The following is a 23538-nucleotide window of genomic DNA, read 5'->3' as shown; positions in this document are numbered from 1 at the left end:
TACCACTCACTGTTTGTGCTACACTGGGCAGATTGCTGTACTCCCGAAGCCTCGGTTTCCTGATCTGTGATAAGGGGCTAGAATTTTGTAGACGAGGGATGGGGAGGGCGAAGCAAGGTGGTGCTTATTAATGTCTGACTGCCATTAGTGTAGTCTGAGTATGGCAGGGCTGGGTCACATGTGTATCTGTACTCGTGAGAGGAGCCTCAGGACTAGGGGCTCTGTCTGCTGACTTGGGCCCTTGTTAGGAAAGTGGCAAGTTCCCCTCAGCCTGTGGCTTATTCAGACTCCTGTGAGCCCTGGGCCTCTGACCCTCATTTCTAGCAGCTGGTGTGGGGCATTGAGTCGGTCGACATGAGATTTGCCTGCCTTAAGCAATGCTAAGGCCTTTGGTTTATTTCCTAATAAGCGTTCTTTATTTACCCTGCGAGACTTATTAACTGAGGGAATACTAATGATCGTGATAATTAGTGTAATTAGTCATATAACCAAGCTAATGTCAGGGTTCTTTTCTAGTGTCCCTTCAATTAGCTGTTTCTTTCCGTGCCTGTGGAGAACAAAAACAGATATGGCTCGCACATCCCAGGCCCTGGGTATGGGCAGACCCTTTGCCAATGGGTGGCTGTCAGTGGTGTACACTGATGTTATGGGTGCCTGATACCCCTGAATAGCCCCTCCGGTGCAGATGAAATCTAGAGGCAGCAGGTGTGGCACCATTAGTAAGATGGTTGCCTAGTATTCTCAGAGCCCTGGGTTCAATCCCTGGCATTGCACGTAGCAGGTGTGGTGGTACACTCTTGGAATCCTGGTCAGAAGTAGAGGCAGGAAGAGCAGAAGAAGCTCAAGGTCATCTTCGTTTATTTAGTAAGTTTGAGGGCAGCCTGGGCTACGTAAAACTTCCGTCTCGGAGAAAAGAAACCCAGGGTTTAAATAACGACGACGAAGCAGTTGGGCATCCTAACACCTGCGATCCCAGTCATTTATTTTAAAGGTTGATGTATGAGGAGCATTTTAGTTGAAGGCTAGCTGGACCACATAATGAGATTCAGAAGTAGAAAGAAGAAAGAAAGAAAGAGAGGAAAAGGAAAGGTTAGAGATGTAGCCTGGGTGTGAGTGCTTGTGAAGCATCTGTGCAGCCTAGGTTCACCCCTCGCTTCCCCCAAAACAAGAGTGGCAAATTAGGAAGGCCTGCAGCTGTGTAGATCCATGTGTCAAGCTTTGGGCCTGTGGTGCTGCTCTGCTCACAGCTGGTCCCTCAGTGTAACCCCTTACTTGGTCATACTAGGAAGGCCTCTAGTGACTAACCGCCTTTGCAGTTGAAACACAGAATGCTGCCTCTTTGCTAAGTTAATTTCGGGTGTGTTCTTGGCCTTCATTTCCTTGGTGACCAAACAGGTAAATATGGCGTCGCCAGACGCCATCATGCAGTGGGGACAGTGTTGTCACCGGATGTGGCTGTTTGAGGGACTGTGAGATGACTGTGAAGTCAGGGGCTGTGGGAAGGTTCAAACGCTTGGGACGCTGTGGAGCCTCTATAGTATATGTCAAATATTTACTCAAAGGTCGACTGTTAAACAGCTTGTGTCACAAAAGAGCCTTGTGCTTCCAGTGACATTTGAAACGATTCAAGGTGTGGGTCTTTTCCTTCTCTCTCTCCGTCTTCTGTAAATGTGGCCCTGAGGGAGCCAAAGAGCCCTGAGATTTATTTCTGTGGCTCCCATCAGCCCCGAGGAGGCTCTGTGCTTTTATCATCACAGGTCTTTTGATCGATGAAACCGGGAAGAGGGGCTTTGAGTTCCCTGCTTTTATCCTTGGTGGTGCCTTGGGAGTGGGAGGCCTTTGCTATGAAAAGCAGAGCTCCCCTCTCCACTTTGCTCTTCTTGGCAGCCGTTTCCCACACAGGATTCGAGGGAACTGGCCTGCATGCAGATGAGCTAGCTGTACTTGCCTTGAGCTGACTTCTGGTTCCTTTACCCGATTTCACCCGAGGTTGGAAAATGATGCTTGGGGCTTTCCCACACTCGGGTTTTCTTGTGGGGTGTGACGATACACCAGTCATACCCTAGACACATCAGCTTGTCAAGACACTACTGCATCCCCAGAGCAGCAGCAGGACCAGCCTAATTCCAGATGGCAGGGAGACCTGTACTGGAACATGATTCTGAAGGTCACAGATACATACACGTTCTGTATTTTTCTTTCTTTTCCTTCTTAAAGAAGATCTACCTACTTATTTTATGTATGTGGGTGTTTTGTCTACATGTATGCTTGCACCCCAGAAAAAGGGTATCCCATGGGATGACAGTTACAGGCGGTTCTGACAGCTTTGAGGGTGCTGGGGGGTGGAACCCAGGACCCTCGGAAGAGTAGTACCTGGTGCTCTTAAACTGACGAGCCGTAGAGCGCTTGCCTAGGAAGCGCAAGGCCCTGGGTTCAGTCCCCAGCTCCGAAAAAAAGAACCAAAAAAAAAAAACAACTGACGAGCCATCTCTCCAGCTCCTCCTTTTCTTGGTGTCTCACATATTTTTCTTTGCTTGTCTTTTTAGTGGTAGGTTACAGTTTGGGACAGGTTATTGGTTTTTATGTATCCGTATGTCAGTTTTCACAGTGTTGACACTTGGATGTCCCACTTGGCGCTTTCAACAGAGGAAACAGGGACAGTATTGGAACGAGCCGTGTTCTTCGGCCTTTAGGCGTGGACTTGAATCACAGAGTCACAGCCTCATGGTCACCAAGGGAAGACCGAGCTCACGACACTGAACACCGGTCCTCTGCTGGGGAAGGGGGTACAGTGAATGCCCTGGGGTGTGACTCTTACTCTGTTTCTTACTCTAGAGACCCCAGGCCAAGCAACCAGCGTATCAACAAGCACGTCAACAATGACGTCAACCTGCGCATTCAAAACCTGAGTATCCTGGTGAGGAACATCAAGACCTACTACCAGGTAGACTGTGCTTTGCTGACCCGGGGAGGGGTTCCATAAGTCTGTGATGGGCCTCTCGAGTGGGTTTCCACAGGTATGCACAGAAGTCTCTCTCAAGTGGGTGTACAGAGGCCCCTCGAGTGAGTTTCCACGTGTTTGCAGTGGGGCCCTTTGAACCGGCTGCCACAAGAAGCCAAAGTAAGTGGTAGCTATCTGCTGGCCCGTGGCGTGCCCTGCTGTGGGTGGCCGTTCAGAGAGGGAGGGGCTTGCATTGTCCCTTGGTTCATTCTGAATGCCAACGGGGCTGGAAGCCCCTGGTTCACAGCCTGTTCTCTGTGTGTTACTTGGGGACTCTCTGGAAGAGGTACATGTTCCATGCCTCTGGCTCAGTGGCTCTTGTGCAAAAGCCACTCAAGAGCAGAGGGAGAGAAGGAGCCACAAAAATGCTATAGGGGTCAAGAATGGGAGCCATTGTGTTTCTAGGCCAGCAGGAATCTGGGTTTATGGAGTGAAGGATCCACTTTGCCCTGCTCCATGTGTTTGACCAGATGTGCGGGTGGGTCAGCATTGTTGACACTCTGAGAGAGTTGGTGAGCTCTGCATGGACAACAGTGGTGGGAAATGGGCTGCAGCGGGGGACCTCAGACCCCTGGCTTTTGAGACTCTGCCTAGCAGTGAAACTGCCTTTTGCCATGTATCAGCATTCCAGGTGAAACCACAGTCACGCTGAGTGTCGTGGGCCAGGGTTTCACCAGACCTGTGGCCCAGACTCAGCACTTTCAGCCTCCTGATCGTAACTGAGTCCTGGTGCTGGAAGTCAGGGGCCTTTGCAGATGTAGTGAGGTCTCTGCTGACCTGAGGCTCCCCTCTGCCTCAGATGCTGCTTTGAGTCAGCTGAGAAATACTGGCTGTGACTTGAGCCTGCACTGGGCCCAGGCCCTGTCTAGGGCTGTGGGTGTTACAGGATCCTTGCCTTCTCTGCAGTCTGGATTTGAAATGGGTTGGGAGAGGGAAGGCTATTCTGTCATGATTGTGTCTGTCCTCCCATCGGCGGAGGTAAGCAGTAGAAGTGTTCACACGCTGTAAGAGTGTGGCTGTGGCACATGCACAGAAACACCCGTACACATGCACCTCCACGCATGAGAACACACATCCACATACAAGCATACCACATACCCATCATGTGCAAAACAGAAAGAATGGGGTTGGAGATTAGCTCATTTGGTAAAATATTTGGTGTGCAAGCATGGAGACCTGAGTTTGATCCCCACATTCCGTGTTTAAAAAATCCAGACATGGCGGTGGGCAGCATAATTGGTGAGCCTTAGATCCCAGAGGGAGACCCTGTCTCAACTAAATCTGTTGGGGAACAACACTTGAGGTTGACCTTTGGCCCCCAAATGTACACACACATGAATATTCAGAGCATGGCTGTGGCTCCGTGAGGTCTGAGTACAGCTTCCAGAGACTCCAACAAGTCTCATCTCTTTAGTTGCAGGGGTCTAAGGAAGGGGCCAGGGCCTTAGGGAGATGTCCAGGGGAAGGAGATGCCTGAGGGCCCCAGGAGAGGGTTCATTCTCTGAGCTAAGGGGAGCTACACGTGGGGCTGGGTGCGCTGTGAGCTGGGGCATTTCAGCTGGTGCCTCTTTTTGTCAGCTGGTCAGAGGTAGCGGCGTGCTCTGTGAACTTCGAGTCTGTAGTGAGAAGCCTGGGGGGGGGGGGGCTGCGCTGGCTAACAGCAGACTCCTGTCTGCAGGCACCATTGTAACAGGCTGGAGCTCTGCCCTGTACCAGAGGAAGCATGTGCTAAGCATTCAAGGGACAAGGCCCCTACCAGTCTATGGAGCCAGGTGGTGGAAGTGCATGCCTTTAATCCCAGCACTTGGGAGGCGGAGATAGTCAGTCTCTGAGTTTGAGGTCAGCCTGGTCTACAGAGTGAGCCCCAGGACAGCCAGGGTGCTACACAGAGAAACCCTGTCTCAAGGAGAAAAACTGAAAACCCAAAAACAGAACAAAACATAAAGAGTGGAGCAGCATAGTTACTGGGAAGGTGGTCTAGGTCTCAAAGCTGACGTGAGTCACCTTTTACTGCAGCTCTAGGTCCTTGAAAACAGTGTGCTTTGGGTCTCCGAAGGCCCAGTGGGTCCCCTGCTGCCAGTGAAGGACCAAGTCTGGGCTGGAGGAAAGGCCTCAGCAGCCACTGGAGACAGTGTGCCAACGAGAGGTGTTTCCAAATGGGAAACTGTCTCACAAAGGAGGAACTGGGTGACCCAGAAGGGGTGGGGAAGAGGACCTCGTGTTCTTGTCATTTTCCACTCTTAGCTCTTTGAGCGTGGGGATGGCACTGGTCACTGTTGAGCTCCAGGTAAGCCCTTGCTGGGAGCGACAGTGTCACTGCCCCCTCATCTTGCCAGTTTGGAAAGAACTGGTACAGTGTGCGTATTAGCGTCTGACACGTTACCTGGGCAGTGTTCTTGTCTCTTCTTTCTGACGTATGGGGAACAGAAGTTCAGAAGTTCAGTTAGAAGAATGCTTGCCCAGCTTGACAAACAAGCGCCATGAAGGCAGGTGACAGCGCTCAGCTCCTTTCCAGAGACGATTGCCCACCTCATTTAGTGTTTCCTGCCCGTTGTTGGGTGAATGGGTTTTGTTTTGTGCTGTTATGGGCATACCATATGTATAACTGTACATCCTGCCCGTTTCCCTTCTAGTGGAGCACGATAGCCTATTTTCAAGGGTATTCAATAGGCATTTTCCCAAGGAACCACTGCCCAGCTTCCCTGTTGGAAACTAGCCCAGAGAATGGGATGAAATGACCCACATGCCATTCCCAGCCAGGCACAGTGATGTACGCTTGTGATCTCAGTGCTAGAGAGGAGGCAACCCTGGGGTGGAGAGCTTGGGGCCAGCTTGGGCTGTACGGCAAGTTTGAGGACAGTGTAGGCCGCACAGTGAGACTGTCTTACAAAACCAGCTCTTTCACCTCCCTTTGTCTGAGGTGGCCAGAAGGGACAGGGGTCACCCCAGTGGTGAGGGAAAGGATGCTTTTTTTTGAAAGTACCTTTAAAAAGTGTTATCTACGGGAATGGGTGTTTTGCCTGTCTTTGTGACTAGGCGTCGCCTGCACTCCTGGTGCCGCCGAGGCCGGGAAGTGAAGGTACGGAGTATTTCGAGCTGCTGTTTGGGTGCTGAGAATCAAACTGGGGTCCTCTGCAAGAGCAAGTGCTCCTAATGGCTGTGCTACCTCTGCAGCCCCCAAGCTCCATGTTCTTGAAGGGCTGCCCTTGACCGTGCTAGGCAGTCGTACTGACTGGGCTACATCTCCAGTCGTGCTCTGTGTGATCTTTAACCTCTATAAGCAGTAGATGGGAAGCCTGCCAGCCCGTTGACACCTACGTTAGATAAGCATGTGGCAGGTTTGGCAAATGATAAGTGCCTTGAGACAGTGAACAGTTTGAAGCATGAAATACCTTTTCATGTGTGCCACTGTACCTGTGGGTCAGAGGACAACTTGCGAGAGCCAGTTCTCTCCTCTCTGACCAGGTGGGAACTTGGCAGCCAGCCCTATTACCCACAAGGCCATCTTGCTGGCTAGTATGAAACACCTTGTCAAAAGTAAGACTAGAGTCAGACAGGGAAGCATACATCTGTAATCCGAGTGCTTGAGATGGAGTCAGGGAGAGCAAGCCTCGGACCATCCTTGATTACATAGACAGTTTAGGGGCAGCCTGGGCTATTTGAGACTTGGTCTTAAAAATTTGCAAAAAAAAGGGAAGGCAATAGATGATCCACATAGCTGATGGCTGGCAACATGGTGCAGATCTCCTCAGCCCTGTGTTGTGTGCCTCAGAGTGCAAAGCAGTGTTTCCTTAGCTGGTCGAGGGGTAGAGAAATTCAGGCACACACAGGGCTTGCCTCATGAATAACACATATCGTTGGCTTTGCAGAGAAATTACCTTCCCCACTGCCGACTTGAAAGCCTAGAGTGTGCTTGTCCTCCTGATTGGCTGATTTGCATCTACAGTTGAGGAGTTTAAAGATAATGTTTTTGACCCCACAAATGTTTCCTTACTCCAGGTTAGGAAATGTGAAAGGAATTTAGTTCATCCATCATCTCCCCGTCCTGGAGACCCCCATTTTGGTCCTCAAGATCGTGCCCTCTGTGTGGCCCGAACTCCCCATGCCTCTAGGCAACCTATTTGTTCTTTTTGTCATTTAAGGTGGACTGAGTGTTTTCCCTGGCGTTTAAACATTCATGTGTTTGAATATCTGCGAGTGTGTGTGTGTGTGTGTGTGTGTGTGTGTGTGTGTGTGTGTGTGATGTTTTATCTGGCTGTGCTGGTTTTGAATTATGAGCCACAGCACCCTGAACGTACATGGTACATAGTTGTTTAGCAAATAACGGTTTTTCATTTCCTCGGGGTAAGTTCCTGGCAGGGAGTTGTTGGGTCAGAGGGTGTGAATACTTTGTGGAGGGGGTGTTTGCTCCTTGGTGTTACAACTACCCTATTTATAGACCTGTCCATTTTTTTTTCCTGGTGAATTACTGTTTTGTGCCCTTTGCTGCTGCCCTGTTTGAAAGACACAGGGTTCTGTGCTGCCGGTGGGCCCTGGAGATGGCTGTGTCCTCACCCCAAGCCCAAAGCTGGGGGCGGTGTTCATTTGCATCCTCACTTTGCAAAAGCTGGTGTCTCCCGAATGCTAGGCAGACGCTGTGTCTCAGCTACACCCTGTGCCTGAGATGGTCCCTGCCAGTCCGTCAGGGCCGACTCCCAATGAGGGCAGTTGGGGATGGTGGAGGAGGGGAGAGATCAGAGGGTCCGAGGCAGCAGGACTGGCTCTGTTCCTTGTGGTCAGTGGAGCCTTTGTCTGTTCGTGGGATTCGGTGTGAATGCTGGCAGCTCGCTTAAAGCTCAAGAGCATCTGGGGAAAGGAGCGGTGGACGGACAGCGTGCGTGTGGGCCCCTCCTTTCCTCTTCCTGCCCCCTGTCCCCCCCCATGGGTTTATGCAGAGTGATGAAATGCAAGACAGGAAACCCTGGTGGCCCAGAGGTGGGTGTGGCTGGGTGCAGGATGGGGGTGGAGGGGTGGGGCCTACCCATTCTTCGCCTCTTTGCTGTGTGTTTCTGAAGGCTGTTGTCTGTACCTGAGGTACTTCGGGAGGGAGCGCAGGTCAGACTGTCATTGCAGCTTGTCACAAGACATGGTAGTGTGTCCGAATACAGGTCCAGGGAAGATGAAGACCCTGACTGATGGCACTCTCTAGGGAATGGTGTTTAGCTTGCACCTGTGTCTTGCTAGTGACGGGGTGCCCATGGAGGCACCTGAGAGGTGGAGCTGAAGCAGGCAGGAGACTGGATTTGGGACAGGGTGAGCTTGGCGCGTCTGCTAGTGAACATGAACTCCATCCTTCTGGATTTTGGATCTTAGGTATTTTTTGTTTTACTAGAGCCAGGGACCTTGTCGTAGGCAAGCACTCTACATCTGAGTTGTACACGCACACACACGCACATACACACACTCAGAACTTTTGAACATGAAAGGCTGTAGCCCCCCCCCCCCTTTATTTTATAAAGGAAAATAACTGAGATGAAACTCTGGTACCTGTGTGAAGAATGAATGCTGGGTTGGCCCTGAGAGGGAGCAGGGTTGGGAGCTGGTAATAAAACAAGGTGATTTTGGGGACTTGGTAGTAGTAGACACACCAGCCTGAGGAGAAGTGAGGGTCTCTGATTGGTGGTCACCCTGGAGTCTATAGTGTGTGATGAGGAGCTGGTGTGGAGAGCAGGCCAGCGTGGGTTTGGGACATGTCTGGCAGGCGGTCTGGGGTCCACAGAGCAGTCCTGCTGGGATTCACGGGATGCTGTGGGTGATTCCACAGTCACACGTCAGAGCTCTATAGGTAAGATATCCATCCGTCCAAGTGGCAATGAGCCCAGGACCAGAGTGTGGGAGGAGTAAGCAGGGCTCCTCATGTGAAGCCAGGGAACCCCAAGGTACAGCAGAAGCCAAAGGAGAGGAGTGGTCAGCAGAGAGCAGAATCACTAGGGACTGAGCCAGCCCACACTCAGCCTTGTGGACTCCCTCAGCTGTGGGCTTGCTTCATGACCCAGCTCCACTGAGATTGCAGACTGAGGAAAGGGATGGTCTGTAGAGGGTCTGTCCCCTCTCAGCCTGGTGGGCACGGGGAACCAACTGCTGGAGGCTGCGGCACTCAGGGCTACTGGAACCCCTTTTCTACATTCCCAGGTATGGTGTTTTCTCTCCCCAGCCTGCTGGCCCCTCTGTTGTGGGCTGGCCTGGAGGTCATAGAGTCCCAGCCCTGTTGACTTGCCACATTCCCAAACCTCTGGGGAGGCAGGTTGTGGGGTCACCTGCTTCCTTTCCCTCTCCCCTCACCTCCTCCTTTTCTCCCCACCTGTGTTATCACCTCAGAGGGTGTGAAGGCCTATTGAATAGACAGGAATGTGGGGATGTTGCCCAAGGCGGGAATCAAGGCTGAGACAGCAGGGGGAAGCTTAGTCTTGGGACCAAAGCTTGGCTGCCCTGTTTGTCATTAAAGTCACATCCTCAAGAGGAAGAAGTTACTGGACCCATTTTACAGATTAAGAAACTGAGAGGTAGGAAGGAGGAAATCTCAGCCCCAGGAAGCGTGTTTCTCCTTGGTCGTTGACTGCCTAGAGAAATTAAACTTCTGGAGTCTATGGGGACATGATTTGCTCTGAGTGGATCAGCATGGGCGCAGCTGGATGTTAAGCTCGGGGCTGACTGGGTCATGGTTTCCCAGAGTGTACTGAAAGGGCTGCTCCTGTTTTCACGTCCGCCTGGAGCCCCAGAAGTAGGGACTGGTTTGCTTGAGACACTTCTGAAACCAGCATTTCCAGGGTTGGGCAGAGGGAGCAGCTGGCTTGTTCCCTCACCCACAGAGCAGCAGGATGTCAAGGTGCAGGGCTAATTGCTGCTGGTGGGAGGGGTGAAAGGTGGGTCTGAGGTAATTAGCAGAGTTGGGATTCTGCCAGGGGCATTGGAGTCTTCTGTCTTAGAATGAGCTTGCTTGAATGAGCATAAGCACATGTGTGTGTGTTAATATGAGTGAGTATACATGTGTCTGCATGCAGATGAGTATTGTCTGCAGGTGTAAATATGTGTGTGTGTGCATACACTTGAGTCCGGAATGTTCCTGTGGGCTTCTCCTCTTGGTCTTGAGTCCAGATCTTGAATCACCAGGGTTTTTTCCAAATATCCCTAGACCTGTGTGCTGGCCTTGCTCCCACTGGTCCTCTGCTCCCAGCTGTAGAGAATGCCACCAGCCCTGTGGCGGGGGTCTGTTCTGTCCACCCCAGTGCTTAGGGGCTCAGGACTCACTCTCTCAGCCCAAAGACCTGCACCTGGCCTTCCTGCACCTGACCTTCCTGTGCAGAATCTCTGAAGTACTTTCACCATTTCAAGGTGTGTTTTTCCACCGTGGCTCGGTCTTACGAGGAATTGTGTTTTCGAGTCCCTCGTTTGTGTTGGGTGCACAGACGAGGGTGGGAAGACCGCAAGAGGTCTTAATTCATGCTGTCTACAGAATTGCAGCTAATGCCTTACCCTTTGGCTGCGCCAAGGGCTGCTGAGTCTCTGGTCTGCGGTTCATCGTTCAGCACGCAGAGGTGCTGGGCGCTCTGGAGAGAGAATCAGTTCCCTGCTGGAATGAATGAAAGTTTTAGCCATTTGTTCAGTCCTGGTTGCCTGCCTAGGAAAGGTAGGAACCAGGTTCTCTTGCGACCAAATAGCAGAAATGGAGTTCTTAAAATTTTAAAGTGAGAAGGGAGGGTGGGAGGGTCTCCTATTTCTTTGAGGTGGCTTTCAGTGCCAAGGTCAGCCAGTTTGATGTTGTAGCAGGTTTTATCAGATGAAGTCTAACAAAAACTTGCCCAGGCAAGCTTTCTTTGCTCCCTAGAAGCTGGCTCCCTGGTGCACAGCCAGGCTAATAACAGTTTTTGCTATTCAACTCTTCCCTTTCCCTGGAAAGACAGGGCTTTTTTTTTTTCCCCCTCCTGTGATTTTTGCCAAGGCATTCAGAACCCTGGCCTTTCCCAGATAATTTCAGTCTGATGTTTCTAGTAAGAGGAGCCAGATTTACGGGGGGATGCGCAGACCATAGCCCACCCCAGATTCTGAGTTGTTGGTTATAGTTTGGGCCGTAGGCACTTTTAGGAGGTAATTAGATACTGCGATAGTGTGTACGCTGTGGAGGTCTAGTGGCTTGAGATCAAGTTTTCAGCGGACAACAGATTGATGGACGTCACTCTGGGTGTTGAGGTACTCTGAAAGCAGACAGACCCCTGTTGCCCTCATGAGCTGCTAGTCTTGGTCTGGAAGCGTTTCATCATCAGGTCTCTGACTGGAGAGCCCTGGGTGGTAGCCTTTCTAGATACTAGGCTGTGAAAGGGAAACCTGCGGTTCAAAGACTAGGGGGAGGGCAGCCATGATGAGGCATTCCATCTCGGGATCGGCTTGGGCCCTTTAACTGGTATTTGGACCTAGGGACCCATATGACCCCATTCCTAGCAACAGTAACTCCATCTGTCTAATGACACTGTTGCCTTATGTGCTATCGGGAGGCATAAGGGGATGACCAGAGTATGTGGGGTCTGTAACCGGAACAGCATAGCTCCCACCTCAGGCTGGCTTTGCCAGGGGAGAGCTTGTGTTCTGTGAGGGGACAGGGCACATGCAGGTGGAGAATGTAGGAGTCAGGTGACATAAATCCATACAGAAGGGTAAACAGTTGTTGCAGACCTGCAGAAGCCAAGGGTGAGCTGCTCGGTTCCTCTCCCTGAGTTCCCTCCTATCTGGAAGGAGGGGTGATTGGCAGTGCCTGCTGAGGAGGGTGGCAGGCAGGAGGGTTCAAAGGGCTCAGTGCTGGGGATGTGCTGTACCTTGGATCTGATGGGTTGGTGGCTGGGCTGCCCAGTGGTTTGGTAGAGGTATGGTAGACAGGCAGCACTTAATCTCTTAGTGGAGTGGATCAAAGGACTTTCCAAGGGCGGTCTGCTCTGACTCATGTGAATGCATATGAAATGCATGCATGCATGCATGCATGCATGTGTGTGCATGCATGTCTCTCCCTTTCCTCTCTCATCTTTCGGTTTTATGCTTTCTGGGTACATCTAGAGTGCCAAGTGGTTTCCACACTTTCTTACTGAAGGGATCTGCCCAGTTTCGCCTGGCACCAGCAACAGAGCTCTTAAGTCCTTTTATGCTAGTCTGCCACCACACTCACGGGGGAAGCAGGACGGCCTTCTGTGCGCGCTAATGACACGAGCAAAATAAGTTGCTGCCTGATGAAGTGAATGATTTCGTTCATGGAACTGGTGGGGTGGCTTGCTCCAGGCCTGCATAGGGATCCTGGCTCTAGGCCACAACAACCCTACAAAGCCCTTGACCTGTTACCCTTTCTAGACTGTTGACCTCTGGGTGGGCTGGGGCCTGGTGCAGGGCCTGCTTCGACCCTGACTGCACAGAGGTAACTGTGTGAGGCACAGTGCTGAGGGCCCCGGAGTCTGAAGTCCCCCACTGTTTTCTCTTTGCATGTGCTGTTCGCTTTGTGGAAGGAAGTGCCACATGTCATCTGTACTAAGAGTCTCAAGCTCAGGGGGATAAAAACTAAGTTGATCGTTTTCAACATGGCGTAGCCAACTTGGCTCCCCTGAGCCTTCTAAGGCTTAAGCTTAATGAATGACCTTGAACTTAAAAAAATAAATGCCTCTCCTTCAAACCTGCTATTGCTTCAAGTCAGTAGCTGCAGGCAGTGAAGTGGAGAGTGTGGCCCAGAACTGAGAGGCTGCCTGGCCCTTCCTCTAAGTTGTCGTGTAGCCCCTCGCCTTGGGAGGAAAGAAATTGGTGACATGAATTTTATGGATGGATCTTGAAGAGTTGCATTTTTCACATGGAAACTGTCTGAGTCATGGACATGGGTGTCCAGGCTTGAGGTATCAGGACTGGCGGTTTCTGGTGATTCTGGCCTGCTCTCCTGACCTCATGGGACAGAAAGTCCACATTTTCCTAGGAGTCTGGCTTGCTGCTGAGGTGTGGGTCACCCAGAGGTGTTAGCGCTGCTCCCACCCACCGGAGACTTTCTCCCTTCCTCTCCTGCCCTACCTTTGTTTCTTGGGAAGCCACGTGACTGGCTTTTTGATCCTTCTAAACCTGCTGGGTTTTAACTGGGGAAGGAACATTTGTTCAGGCTGCCTCTGGCTTGGACAGCACCTTGAGGGGCCCTGAGGAAGTGCCTTCCTCATCTGTCCAGAAGTTTAACAGCAGGGCAACTGGATTTGCTTGCCCTCCTCTCCTGGCTCCTCTTATGCCTCAGCTCCCTGGGTTTGGCCGGTTCAGAGGCAGAGGGTTACTTAACTGGATTCTGCTGTCCTGCTGGTGTCCTGGAGCAGGGCTGTTTTTCATGACCAACTGCTGTCCATGTTGTCTCTCCTGCCCACGGTTGCTTTCCTTGGCTTCCTCTGGAAGGCCGCACAGGCTCCTGAGACAGCTCGAGGTTTTTGTTATCACCATCATCTCATGTCCTACATCATCTCATGTCCTGCTCCCACGGCTGTCTCTGTGTCCCAAGGGCAGGAACTCTGGTGCCAGCTACTGCCCTCGTACTTGTCAGGGCTCTACCTGACTCTGGTGACTGATGCTTTCCTAAAAGTAGCCCAGCTGCTCCAGCAGCTTCCTGTCCTAGCCCAGGAGCCCAGAGCCAGGTGAGAGGTAGGGTCAGACCGAGACGGTTCTACATTCGTCTGTATGGAAACTCAGAGCCTCGTTATGGGCTAAGGTGATTTCTCAGGTCAGAGCCTCGTGACAGGCCTTTTGATCTCCTCCTTCTAAACTTGCTGGTTTTTAACTGAAAGTAATTAGAAATGTGACCAGTGAAGCTTCCCTGTCTCTCTTTGTTGTGACCGATTGAGGTGTCTGACCTTCTCCATCCTCCGATGGGAGGTTCAGGTCATGACCTCTGTCCTCCACATTCACAGTTCACAGCCTTCCTCACTTCCAGGGTTAGTGGTTGGAATTTGTGGGACTGTGGGAGAAAGAGACAATCTGATGCCAAGGTTTATAGGTCTTCTAAGTCCCTGGGTCTCCTTGAACCTCTCCTGGGTCCAGTGTCTGCAAGGCAGCACAGAGCTGAACCACCAGGCACGAGGTTGTTGGGAACAGCATCACCTGCGGGAGCTTTTATCTGGTGGCCTGAGGAGGGGGCTGGCACCTTAGGCCAGGAGTTCAGAGAGTGAAGCTATGATACGGCTTGAAATCCAAGTGCGTGCTCAGGGTTGAAGAGTTCAGAGGGCGTTGAGGGGTAATGGAGCTCTTAAGTTCCTGAGTGGAGCTAGAGCTTCAAAAAAAAAAAAAAAAAAAAAGAGAAGAGAAAGGAATATAGTTTTCCAGGAAATTCATCCCTCGTCCTGTAGAAGGCTGCCTGGTTTGGGAGTTATTAGTTCTTAAGCGCAGAGCCCAGGGAGTTAACTGTTTAGTTCTTCAAGATGAAGAGAGTTGTGATGAGAGCGAGGGCTGGATGGAAGAACGGCAGCTCGTGGAGTGAATGCCACTGAGCCGCGTACCCGTAACAGCCAAGTGCTGTTTGATGTTAAGTATATTTTCCTGCAAGTCAGAAACAAAGAGCAAAGAACCGGCACCTCCTTTTTTTTCTTAGGGAGGGGCAGGCAGCAAGACAGGTATTCTGTGAGGGTGTAAAACCAGAGCTCAGTGTTCTGTGCTTCAGGGTCTCGTGACACACGGCCATCTCGAGAGAGAACAGGCAGAGTGGCTTCTGAAGCTTGTGGAGTGTTCTGAATCTTGACCTCTGTGTTAGGTGCTTGGTGTTGACGACGGAGAGTTTTGGGTGCTGTGGTGGGGCATCTCTGTCTTTCTTGTTCTTTGTTGTTATGACCTGAAGGTTTTGTTTTATTTGAAGCAGGGTCTCTAACGTGTAGCTGACGCGCACACCTCACTGTTGTGGACCAGTATGCCCTAGAAGTCCCAGAGACATGCCTGCCTCGCCTCCTACAATATGCATGCTTGTCTTAAAGATGAGGAAATGGCGTTTAGAGGAACCCAGGATCCTGTAGGTTGTGAGGTCTTAGGATATAAAACAGTAAGTGGCCGGAGAAAATTCTCCTTTCTTTCTGGGGCCTTGAACTCTGTTCCCCTGTTCTCAAGGAAGTGACTTGTAGCAGTCCACTCTCTGGCCTCGCAGTCCTCACGTAAAGTGAGACCTGTGGTTGGCTTCCGAATGGCATGTCAGGAGGGTGTGGCAGCCTGGCCCTGGCTTTGTCTTTTGTCCGGCAGTGCTGGTTTGGAATAGCCAGTTGGCAAATCCTGCGCCACCCCTGTGCCAGTACATTCTATAGTGCTAACATCAGGGCCACAGACAACTGTTTGTAGCCCACAGAATCTTCTTCTCCTCCCAGATCTGAAGGCTAGCAAGTCTGGAGTCCAAGGGCAGCACCTCATTCTGTGCCATAGGCGGCAGAAGGAGGAGGGAGGGATGGGAAGGGATCGCTTCTAGATAATGAGGGAGACCTGTGATAAAGCCTTTATCAGTTCTTGAGAGCAGGGCCTGGGGCCAGATCACCTCTCAAACACTGTTGCCTTGGGGATCAAGTTTCCACACACTGAACTTCAGGGGACCATCTTCAAACCAGCAGCAGCAGCAGCAGCAGCAGCAGCAGCAGCAGCAGCAGCAGCAGCAGCAGCTTTTCTGCCTGAGGCTCAGTTTAAGAAGTGTGAAAGCCCCGGAGGCCATCTTGAGTTGTCCTCATCTGGCACTGTAAGCTGTAGGTGTTGCACCAGGAGCCCTGTCCACAACTGATGCCTCAGTGGAACTTGTGACAGTGTGCCGGATATATTTTGAAGGCATGAGTGGGCCTGCAATAAAAAAAAATATATATATATGTGGTGGTAATCATAAGGGCCCTGGCCTTAAGAGAGGATAAATAACCGTAGTTGGTTGAATTAGTTAATTTTTGTTGCTGTGCTAAAACACCATGGCCAGGCCAACTTAAGGAAGGAAGGGTTCACATTGGCTCAGTTCCAGAGGGTTAAGGGCCCATCGTGGTGGGGCAGGTGTGGCAGCAGGAGCAGGAAGCAGAGAGAGAAATCCTCTCTTTAACCACATTCAGGAAGTAGAGGGAACAAACTGAAGTAGGTCAAAGCTGTAAACTCTTCCAAACCCCTGGGAAGTATTTCCTCCTGCCTCCTAAGGGAGCTGTAACCTCCCCAAACAGTGCCATCAGCCCCGGACGGGTGTGTGTGTGTGTGTGTGTGTGTGTGTGTGTGTGTGTGTGTGTGTGTGTGTTCAATACTCGAGCCTGTGAGGCACATTTCTCATTGAAACCACTGAAGGACTGCTTAGGCCGCTCCGCCAACCTCTCCCTCCCTCCTTTCCTTCCTTCCTTTTTTTCTTGGTCAGCTTGGGGCTTTTTCTGCATTAAGACAATCTTAAGTCCTAGCAGTTGAGATGTGGCTGATGGGTTGTAATAGAAGACTTTTTGTTAAAATCCTATTTATTACTATTTATTATTATTATTATTACTATTTAGTGTGTGCGTGCACATGCATGCATGCTCTCATACATGTGTGTGCGTGCACAGTGTGTGTATGAGTGAGTGATTGTGTCATGCATGCCTGCAGAGATCGGAGGACAACTTTGTGGAATCTGTTCTCTTCACCTTACCATTACATCGAGTTCCAGCTGTAAACTGAAGTTGCCACACAAGGACCTTTACCCACTGAGCCGTCTTGCTGACTCAGTCGAGGCCTTTTTAGAGATTCATGTTCCGCACCAAACCCGAATTAACCTGGCAGACACTCAAATATCCCTCCCCACTTGAGGCCTTGGATTCTTGGACTTGCTTCTAGACCAGAAAGGAGTGGCATTCCCTGGAGGAGGGTGGGGCTTGGGGGCCTAAAGGAAGGTGGAGCAGAGGTCAGGAGCTAGGTCTGTACCCTTTTGTCTTGAGAGAATGGAAGGAGGGTGGGTTGTGTCACGTTTTCCCTCAAGCCCAGTTCTCTTGACCATTATTAGCTGCTGAGCCTGGGGCTTCCGTTCCACCTTCCTTAACTGGACCGAGTTTGATCCCAGTGCAGGTGTGTGACCTGGGAACCTTGGCTTTGTCTGGCCCCACCTAGTACTGCTGTGGAGTCTGGACCAGGATCATGTCTGGGGGTTAAGAGGAATCAGGGACTTGTGTGCTTTGTTTCTGGCCTTCTACTTTTTATCACTTAGTCATAACAAAAGGAGAGAAGACGCATACCTGCCACTCGTCCTCCTGCTGCCTTGGCACACTAAAGTGGTTCTCAGTTCGTTGTCTTGCGGAGGCTGTGGCCCGTCACTGGGAAGGAAATCTCTGGCTTCCCTGCGACAGCTGAGGTCTATTAATATCCGGGGAACTCCTTTTGATGGATCCCCGAGGGAGGGGCAACAGCTTGCTCCCCAAGTGTGCTTCTGAGTCACGGCCCACGGTTGGAACAGATCTGTCTTTATTTGGTGGAAACGGCATGTGTTCGAGTGTTTCGATCCTTTTTTTAGTCGTTTTCAGTGTTACGCACAGGCTGACACAGGCTGACGGCCTGCCACGCGGGCACTTCTTGTTTGTTCACGGTTTGGGCTCCTACCGGGAGCTGTTGAGTTAAGCAGCAGGCATAGTTATTCTCTGCTCTGATCTATGCTATGCTTCTCATCCACATTACACAGGAGTGTGGCTGAGCCACCATCCAGAGCTCTGCAGCCAAGCATAATCATGGCTTAAGACATTTCCCAAGAAAAAGGAACTGGGTGCTTGTCCAGGCCTCAGAGTACCTGAGCTCAGAGGTCAGGGTCAGTGTTGAGGGCATTAGAGGGTAGATTACAACCACCCAGGGCTGCAGGTCCCAGCTCAGCCCTCTTAACTTACATAGGCGAGGGTTGTCTGAGACCACCTAATAATTGATAGTTCAGCCAGGGTTAGGGATGTAGCTCAGTGGTACAATGCTTACCTCGTGTATTTGAAGGCCCGTGTTGGACTCCCGGCAGCACACATGCATGCAAAGTGGAAAGGCAGAGCTTATCTCAACGTAACAGGGGTGACAGAAGTCTGGCTGTACATCATACATGGGCTAGAACTCACTTGAATACCGCATTTCTCACCCACTTCCTGACTGAAAACAGCCGGGATATTTCTGAGGGGTTAACAAACGTTCCTTAGTGTTTCTAAGACCATAGTAGTTGTTTATCAGTGGATTGTTAGAGCTTGAAAGGGGGTAATAGGTGTGTGGCTCAGTGTGTTCCTGTCATAGAATGAGCGATGGGTTCAGTCTCTAGCACCATCCAGTCAGACAGGACAGATGGCCATTAGCATACACCTATAATCCCAGAATTCAGGAGGCGAGGCTGGAGGACCAGGAGTTCAAGGTCATCCTTGAACTACTTACAACCCTATCTCAAAAAACAACAAAAGATGAAAACAGAAGCTTGTGAAAGAGGCTTCAGGGACCCAGTGGGACAGTGCTCACTTCAGCTTCTCTGAAGGATCCTTGAGAACCCCATTCCTCAGCAAGAATTAGCTGACCTGCTGATTTAGGATACCAGCATTGCTTGAGGCTTATATCCGAACAGTTCTCATTAGAGGATTTCGGTAAGCAGTGAGGGCCTAGAACCTCGGTCCTCCTAAGCGGCTCCTGTTTGGCACACGGGATAACACAGCAATGAGCCACACATGGTTTTGCTCCACCTCTTAGAGATCTGAAGACGGCAGCGGCTGAGTCTAGACTTCATATCTCAACTCCAGTGCCTCAGGTTACTTCCCTCCTTGCCTTGTTTCCTTTCCAGGCATCGGCCTGAGGCCGTATAAATCCCTGTGGAAAGTCCCTAGGGCGGCTGCCACTTAGCGCTGGTTTCCGTGGACATTTTAGCGTGAGGAAGGCTGATGTGGCTTTGTTGCAGGGAGCCTCTACCAAGGCAGACGATGTGCATCTGACTAGAATGTGGGGGGCTCTAGGAAGAACTTGGGGAGTGGTAGCCCCCAGTGCTTTCCTGGGTTCTGTTATCACTGATTATATAGTTCAGGGTAGGGGTTGGGGATTTAACTCAGCAGTAAAGCCCTTGCCTAGGGAGCACAAGGCCTTGGGTTCGGTCCCCAGCTCCGGGAAAAAAAAAAAAAGATTCTTATAGTTCAGGGTAGGTTCTGCTGAAGCCACCTGGCCTGAACTAGTCCCTGCGGGAAGGTGCTACAGCACCAGGCGTCCTCTGGGCCAGTTGGCAGGACTTGCACGAGCTGCACCCTGCCTCTAGATACCACATCCAGGAGCAAGTGGAGGCGTTGTGCACCTTCAAACCTGCTTAAAGCTGGGTGACAGGTTCCTGGGAGGTTGTCTTAGGTGAGCACACTCCTGGCTTGGATGACATCTGGTATAACCATGCTCAGTTAGTTCTAAGCCTCAACCACGGATGGGATTCCAGAGTGTCAGGGTCTAATTGGGCCTTTTCTGTGTTAGGCATTTTCAAAGCATAACCCCCTGCTTTGTCCCGGATACTCCCTTCGGCCCCCATCACTACTCGTCCCTGCTGGTTGAATCCTCCAGTCACCCCTCTGTTGAGTACTTGCCACCTGAGGTGACAGTAACGTAGCCCGGCCAGGAAGGCCACGCCAGCAGCTGCGGAGTTGATGCAGCTTTGCAGGTGTTCAAAACCTTGCCATTCACACATTTATCCAGCATCAGGCCATTCTACCTCTCTGTGCCTTGGCTTCCTTCTTTACAAAGTGAGACAGTAGATTGGGCTAAGGATACGTAGGTCAGTCCATTCAAACCCTTAGAATGCTGTCACTTAGTCCTCCACATGGCAGTCACCTCTGCTTCTGTTGATCCGAGGATGCTCAGAGGTGGTGCAGACACCGAGTTCTGGCTGCCATGGTTGGACTTCAGATCTTGAGATAGGTGTAGGCAGGTTTTATAGCTGCTGACAGCAGAGCCCTGGGTATGTCCCAGGCGTGGAAAGGAAGTATGCTGGCCCATAGAGAAAGGGTGAGGCTTCCCTCCCACTTGAACACTTGCATTGTGGGAAAGTCTGAAATGTGCTAGTAACAAAACAGCACACACGTGCACTGTGGTGCTTTGAGTGCTAAGTGTCGCACATAAACATTTGAATACACGGTCCCTGTTTGATGGCGATGTTTGGGTAGGTTTAGGAGTCATGACCTTCCTGGAGGAAGTATGTCCCTGGGGTTAGGCCATTTCGTTCTTTCTGTTCCATGTTTGTGACACCACCCCCCCCACCCCCCCCCGCTGCAGCCACCATGGTTATTACTGCTTGCTGCCATGCTTCCTCCTCTCCATGATAGATTCTTACCACTCTGAAAGTTGCATTGGACGTGGTGTCTTAGCACAGCAACAGGGAACACACACACACATACACACACACACACACACACACACACACACACACACACACACACACACACACACACAAAGGTAGAGGCAGAGAAAAGGAGATTGGCCCCTAGAATGAAGACTTTTTGGTCAGCCGTTAGAGCCTGGCCACAGAACAGGATGGTGGTTGAGCTGTATGTACCTCAAAGTTTTATGTATCTGTATTAGGGTGTGCACATGCATGCCTGTGGTCGTATATGCTGCCTTATTGGTTCTAGCAGGGATTAGGTTTTTAATTGTAGCTTTGTCATATGAGAAACACAGAGAGTAAGCCCAGTCATCAGCGAGCCCATTAAAAATCATGAAGCAGATGGCTTGGGTATTGTCCTCATTTCACCGATGAGGAGAGGCCCTGGAGTGTGAAGAGGCTTGCCCTGGGCCATACCCAGAGAGAGGGCGCAGGGGGGGGGGAGAGAGAGAGAGAGAGAGAGAGAGAGAGAGAGTGTGTGTGTGTGTGTGTGTGTGTGTGTGTGTGTGTGTGTGTGTGTGTGTGTTTTAAGTCCGAGTCTCACTGGAAAGAAACCCTGGCTGGCTTAGAAAACTCACAGAGAGCTAGCTGCCTCTGCCTCCTTAGTGCTGGGAGTAAGACCTGCACCATCTTGTGTGGCCTGAGTCTCTGTGTTGATTTCAGAACCCAAGTCTTTCTGGTCTCTGCCCATTGTTTTTCTCTGCACCATTTAGCTTCTGAAATAAAATTCCTGTGGTGACTTCAGTTAGGGGTGCTGTAGGGAATAGTTCCTGCTCCAGACGAAATGCTATCAACGCAGTTGGGGCAGAGTGTGGAGATGCTTGAAATCCAGGCACTTGGGGTGGAGGAAGATGGAGAATTCCAAGCCATCCCTGCTTATGTAGTAAGACCTACGAGGGTATAGCAGCCTCAGACAGAAAGGGAAAGGGGTCTTGCTGTACAGCCTGGGCTGGCCTGGGATTCTCAGTCTTCTGGATGGCTCTGTCACACTCTCGGAACTGTCAGTAACATGTGTCATAATCCTGATGCAGTGCAGTGAGGTGGAGCCCTAGGAGTTTATGTTGAAGTCACTCATGGGTCAGGAGAACTGTGAATCTGGTAGGACATGAAAAGGCTCACTGTGGCTCTGCATCTGGTTGCTAGCATTCAATGGTGATCTCTTTGGGGAAGCTGCTGGCCCGTGAACTATACGTCCCACCTGCATTTCTCATGGCTTGGATTCTGCAGCTCTGAGGACCCAGACTTCAAAGCAAAACCAGCTTGGGGTACTATGCTCAGTGAGAAGGAGTGTTAATGCTGGTTCTTCGTGGGGTGCATTAAGAGGCTGTGGCGGGGTGGGGTCATGGGGGTGGGAAGTGTGTGTTTGGGAATATTGCATTGAATAATAAGAAAGGATGAAGTCTTTCCTCTTTCGAAGATAGAAATTGTATTATGCTTTGATACTGAGGACCTAAGAGCCACCCCTTACTATGGGCTTGAGGGACAGATTGAGGACATTGTTGCCTAAGGAAGGAAGCAAGTGAGGCCTTCAAGACCAGAGTTCAGCATTTGACTCATTAGTCACACTGTGACATGGCCAGATGCAATGCCTTCATTCTGCCCTCCCAGGACTTGGTGTACTGTGGTACCAGTGCATAGTGAGGTGCTGGGAAAGGCTGTCCCCTCCCTCATGCTGGGTGCAGAATTGGCCTTTGTTAAGGAAACGGGAAGGCTGCCTTTTTGCCAGCTTTGTTAGCAGTCACCCCACTTCCGTCGACGTTTACACACAGATGCTTTTATTTGTCTTGCTGTGAGAAAAGCTGCGTCTTTTTGAAGCTGTCGTAGTACTGTGTTGTGCGCTCTCCACTGGGGAGTCAGGTTCTCTGTCCCAGCATGCAGCGGACAATAAAATAGTTTATGACCTGCGGGAGCTCCGTCTTTTCCCAGCACCTTGTTTCATCAAGAAGGAAGCTGTTCCCAGGGGTGTCTAGTTTCCCATCCGCCATTCACCAGGTCCTATACCGTTCTTGAGCTGGGAGAACTGGTTTTGTCCAGTGACAACTGGGTACAGCCTCCTCAGACAGGAAGATGAGCAGCTAGCAAGTTGTGTCGGACAGAGGAGGCGGCCAACCGCTGGGCCCCTAGCTGTCTTCTCCCCGACAGTGTCTCCTGGGTCCTCTGCACTCCTGCATTCAAGCAGAATGAGAGGGGAGCCCTCCCCTTCCTGGACAACAAGGTAGAAGCTGAGATCAAAGGCTGCATTCAGTAGAAACCAAGCCAGTCACGCTTGACAGATCAGATGGTGGCCCCCTGAGTTCCTAGCTGGACCTCTGACCGAAATAGCGCCAGCCAGAGAGGCAGTTTGCCCTGGAGGGTGGGGGGCAGGCACCATAGCTGGGGCTGGAGGGATGGCTCACTTGTGAGGAGCAGTTCCCTAACCCCAAGTCTGTAGGCAGAGAGGCAGAGGCCTGGACCTGGAAGGTACTGAGAAGGGGCCAACCTGGTCTGTTTAGTGAACTCCGTTGGTGAATTCCAATACTGCTCAGAATGTGACTCAGAATAGACTATTTCACAGCAAGCACAAGACCCAGGTTCAGTCCTCCGTGATTCAGAAATATTTGCTGAAGCCAGGCATAGTGACTCAGGCTTATTATCCCAGTGCTCAGAAGTGAGGAGCAGGAGTTCAAGACCCCATCTCAAACAAAAACAGATTGGGGAGATTGTTCAGCAAGTAAGAGCTTGCTGCGACAGCGTAAGGATCTGCACTTAAATCCTCAGCAGCCACGTGAGCACGTGAACCGTCTGATAGGAACACACATACCTGTAATTTGAGTGCTGTGGGGGGAAGACAGAAGGATTGTTGGAGCTTGCTGTCTGCTAGCCCTGTCTCACTGGAATACGATGGGGGTGATGGAGCAGAAAGCCTGACCTTTGCATGCACATAGGGGATCCTCTGACTTTACTTGCACATAGGGGCTAGTGTGTGCACGCACACATGCACGTACAACATACCTGCCCATTCCAGCCCCCACATACACACATGAATAAAAGGGCTAATTAAGGATGTGCTCAGGGGTAGAACACTTACTTGCCTGGGCTCTGCGAAGCTTTGGATTCAATTTCCAGTATCACAGACAAAAATAAGATAGAATCAAAAGTTAAAAGGTCTAGAGGAGGTGCCTTGGTGGTAGAGTGCTTGCCTGACCAGTGCGACACCCCG

The 23538-nt window shown here is 51.0% G+C and overlaps 1 protein-coding gene across 4 annotated transcripts in view; it reads left to right on the top strand.

Annotated features, from left to right (window-relative positions):
- Ccdc88c (coiled-coil and HOOK domain protein 88C) overlaps positions 1-23538 on the top strand; it is a 119559-nt gene that overhangs the window by 3587 nt on the left and 92434 nt on the right. For all 4 annotated transcript variants that reach the window (NM_001432084.1, XM_087553894.1, XM_087553895.1 and 1 more), the window contains 1 exon segment: positions 2836-2944. In NM_001432084.1, coding sequence (NP_001419013.1) covers positions 2836-2944 — 109 coding nt within the window.

The sequence above is a fragment of the Rattus norvegicus genome, chromosome 6 (assembly GCF_021556685.1).
Source record: "Rattus norvegicus strain SHRSP/BbbUtx chromosome 6, alternate assembly SHRSP_T2T, whole genome shotgun sequence".
NCBI lineage: Eukaryota > Metazoa > Chordata > Mammalia > Rodentia > Muridae > Rattus > Rattus norvegicus.
This window is presented reverse-complemented; position numbering and strand designations above follow the sequence as displayed.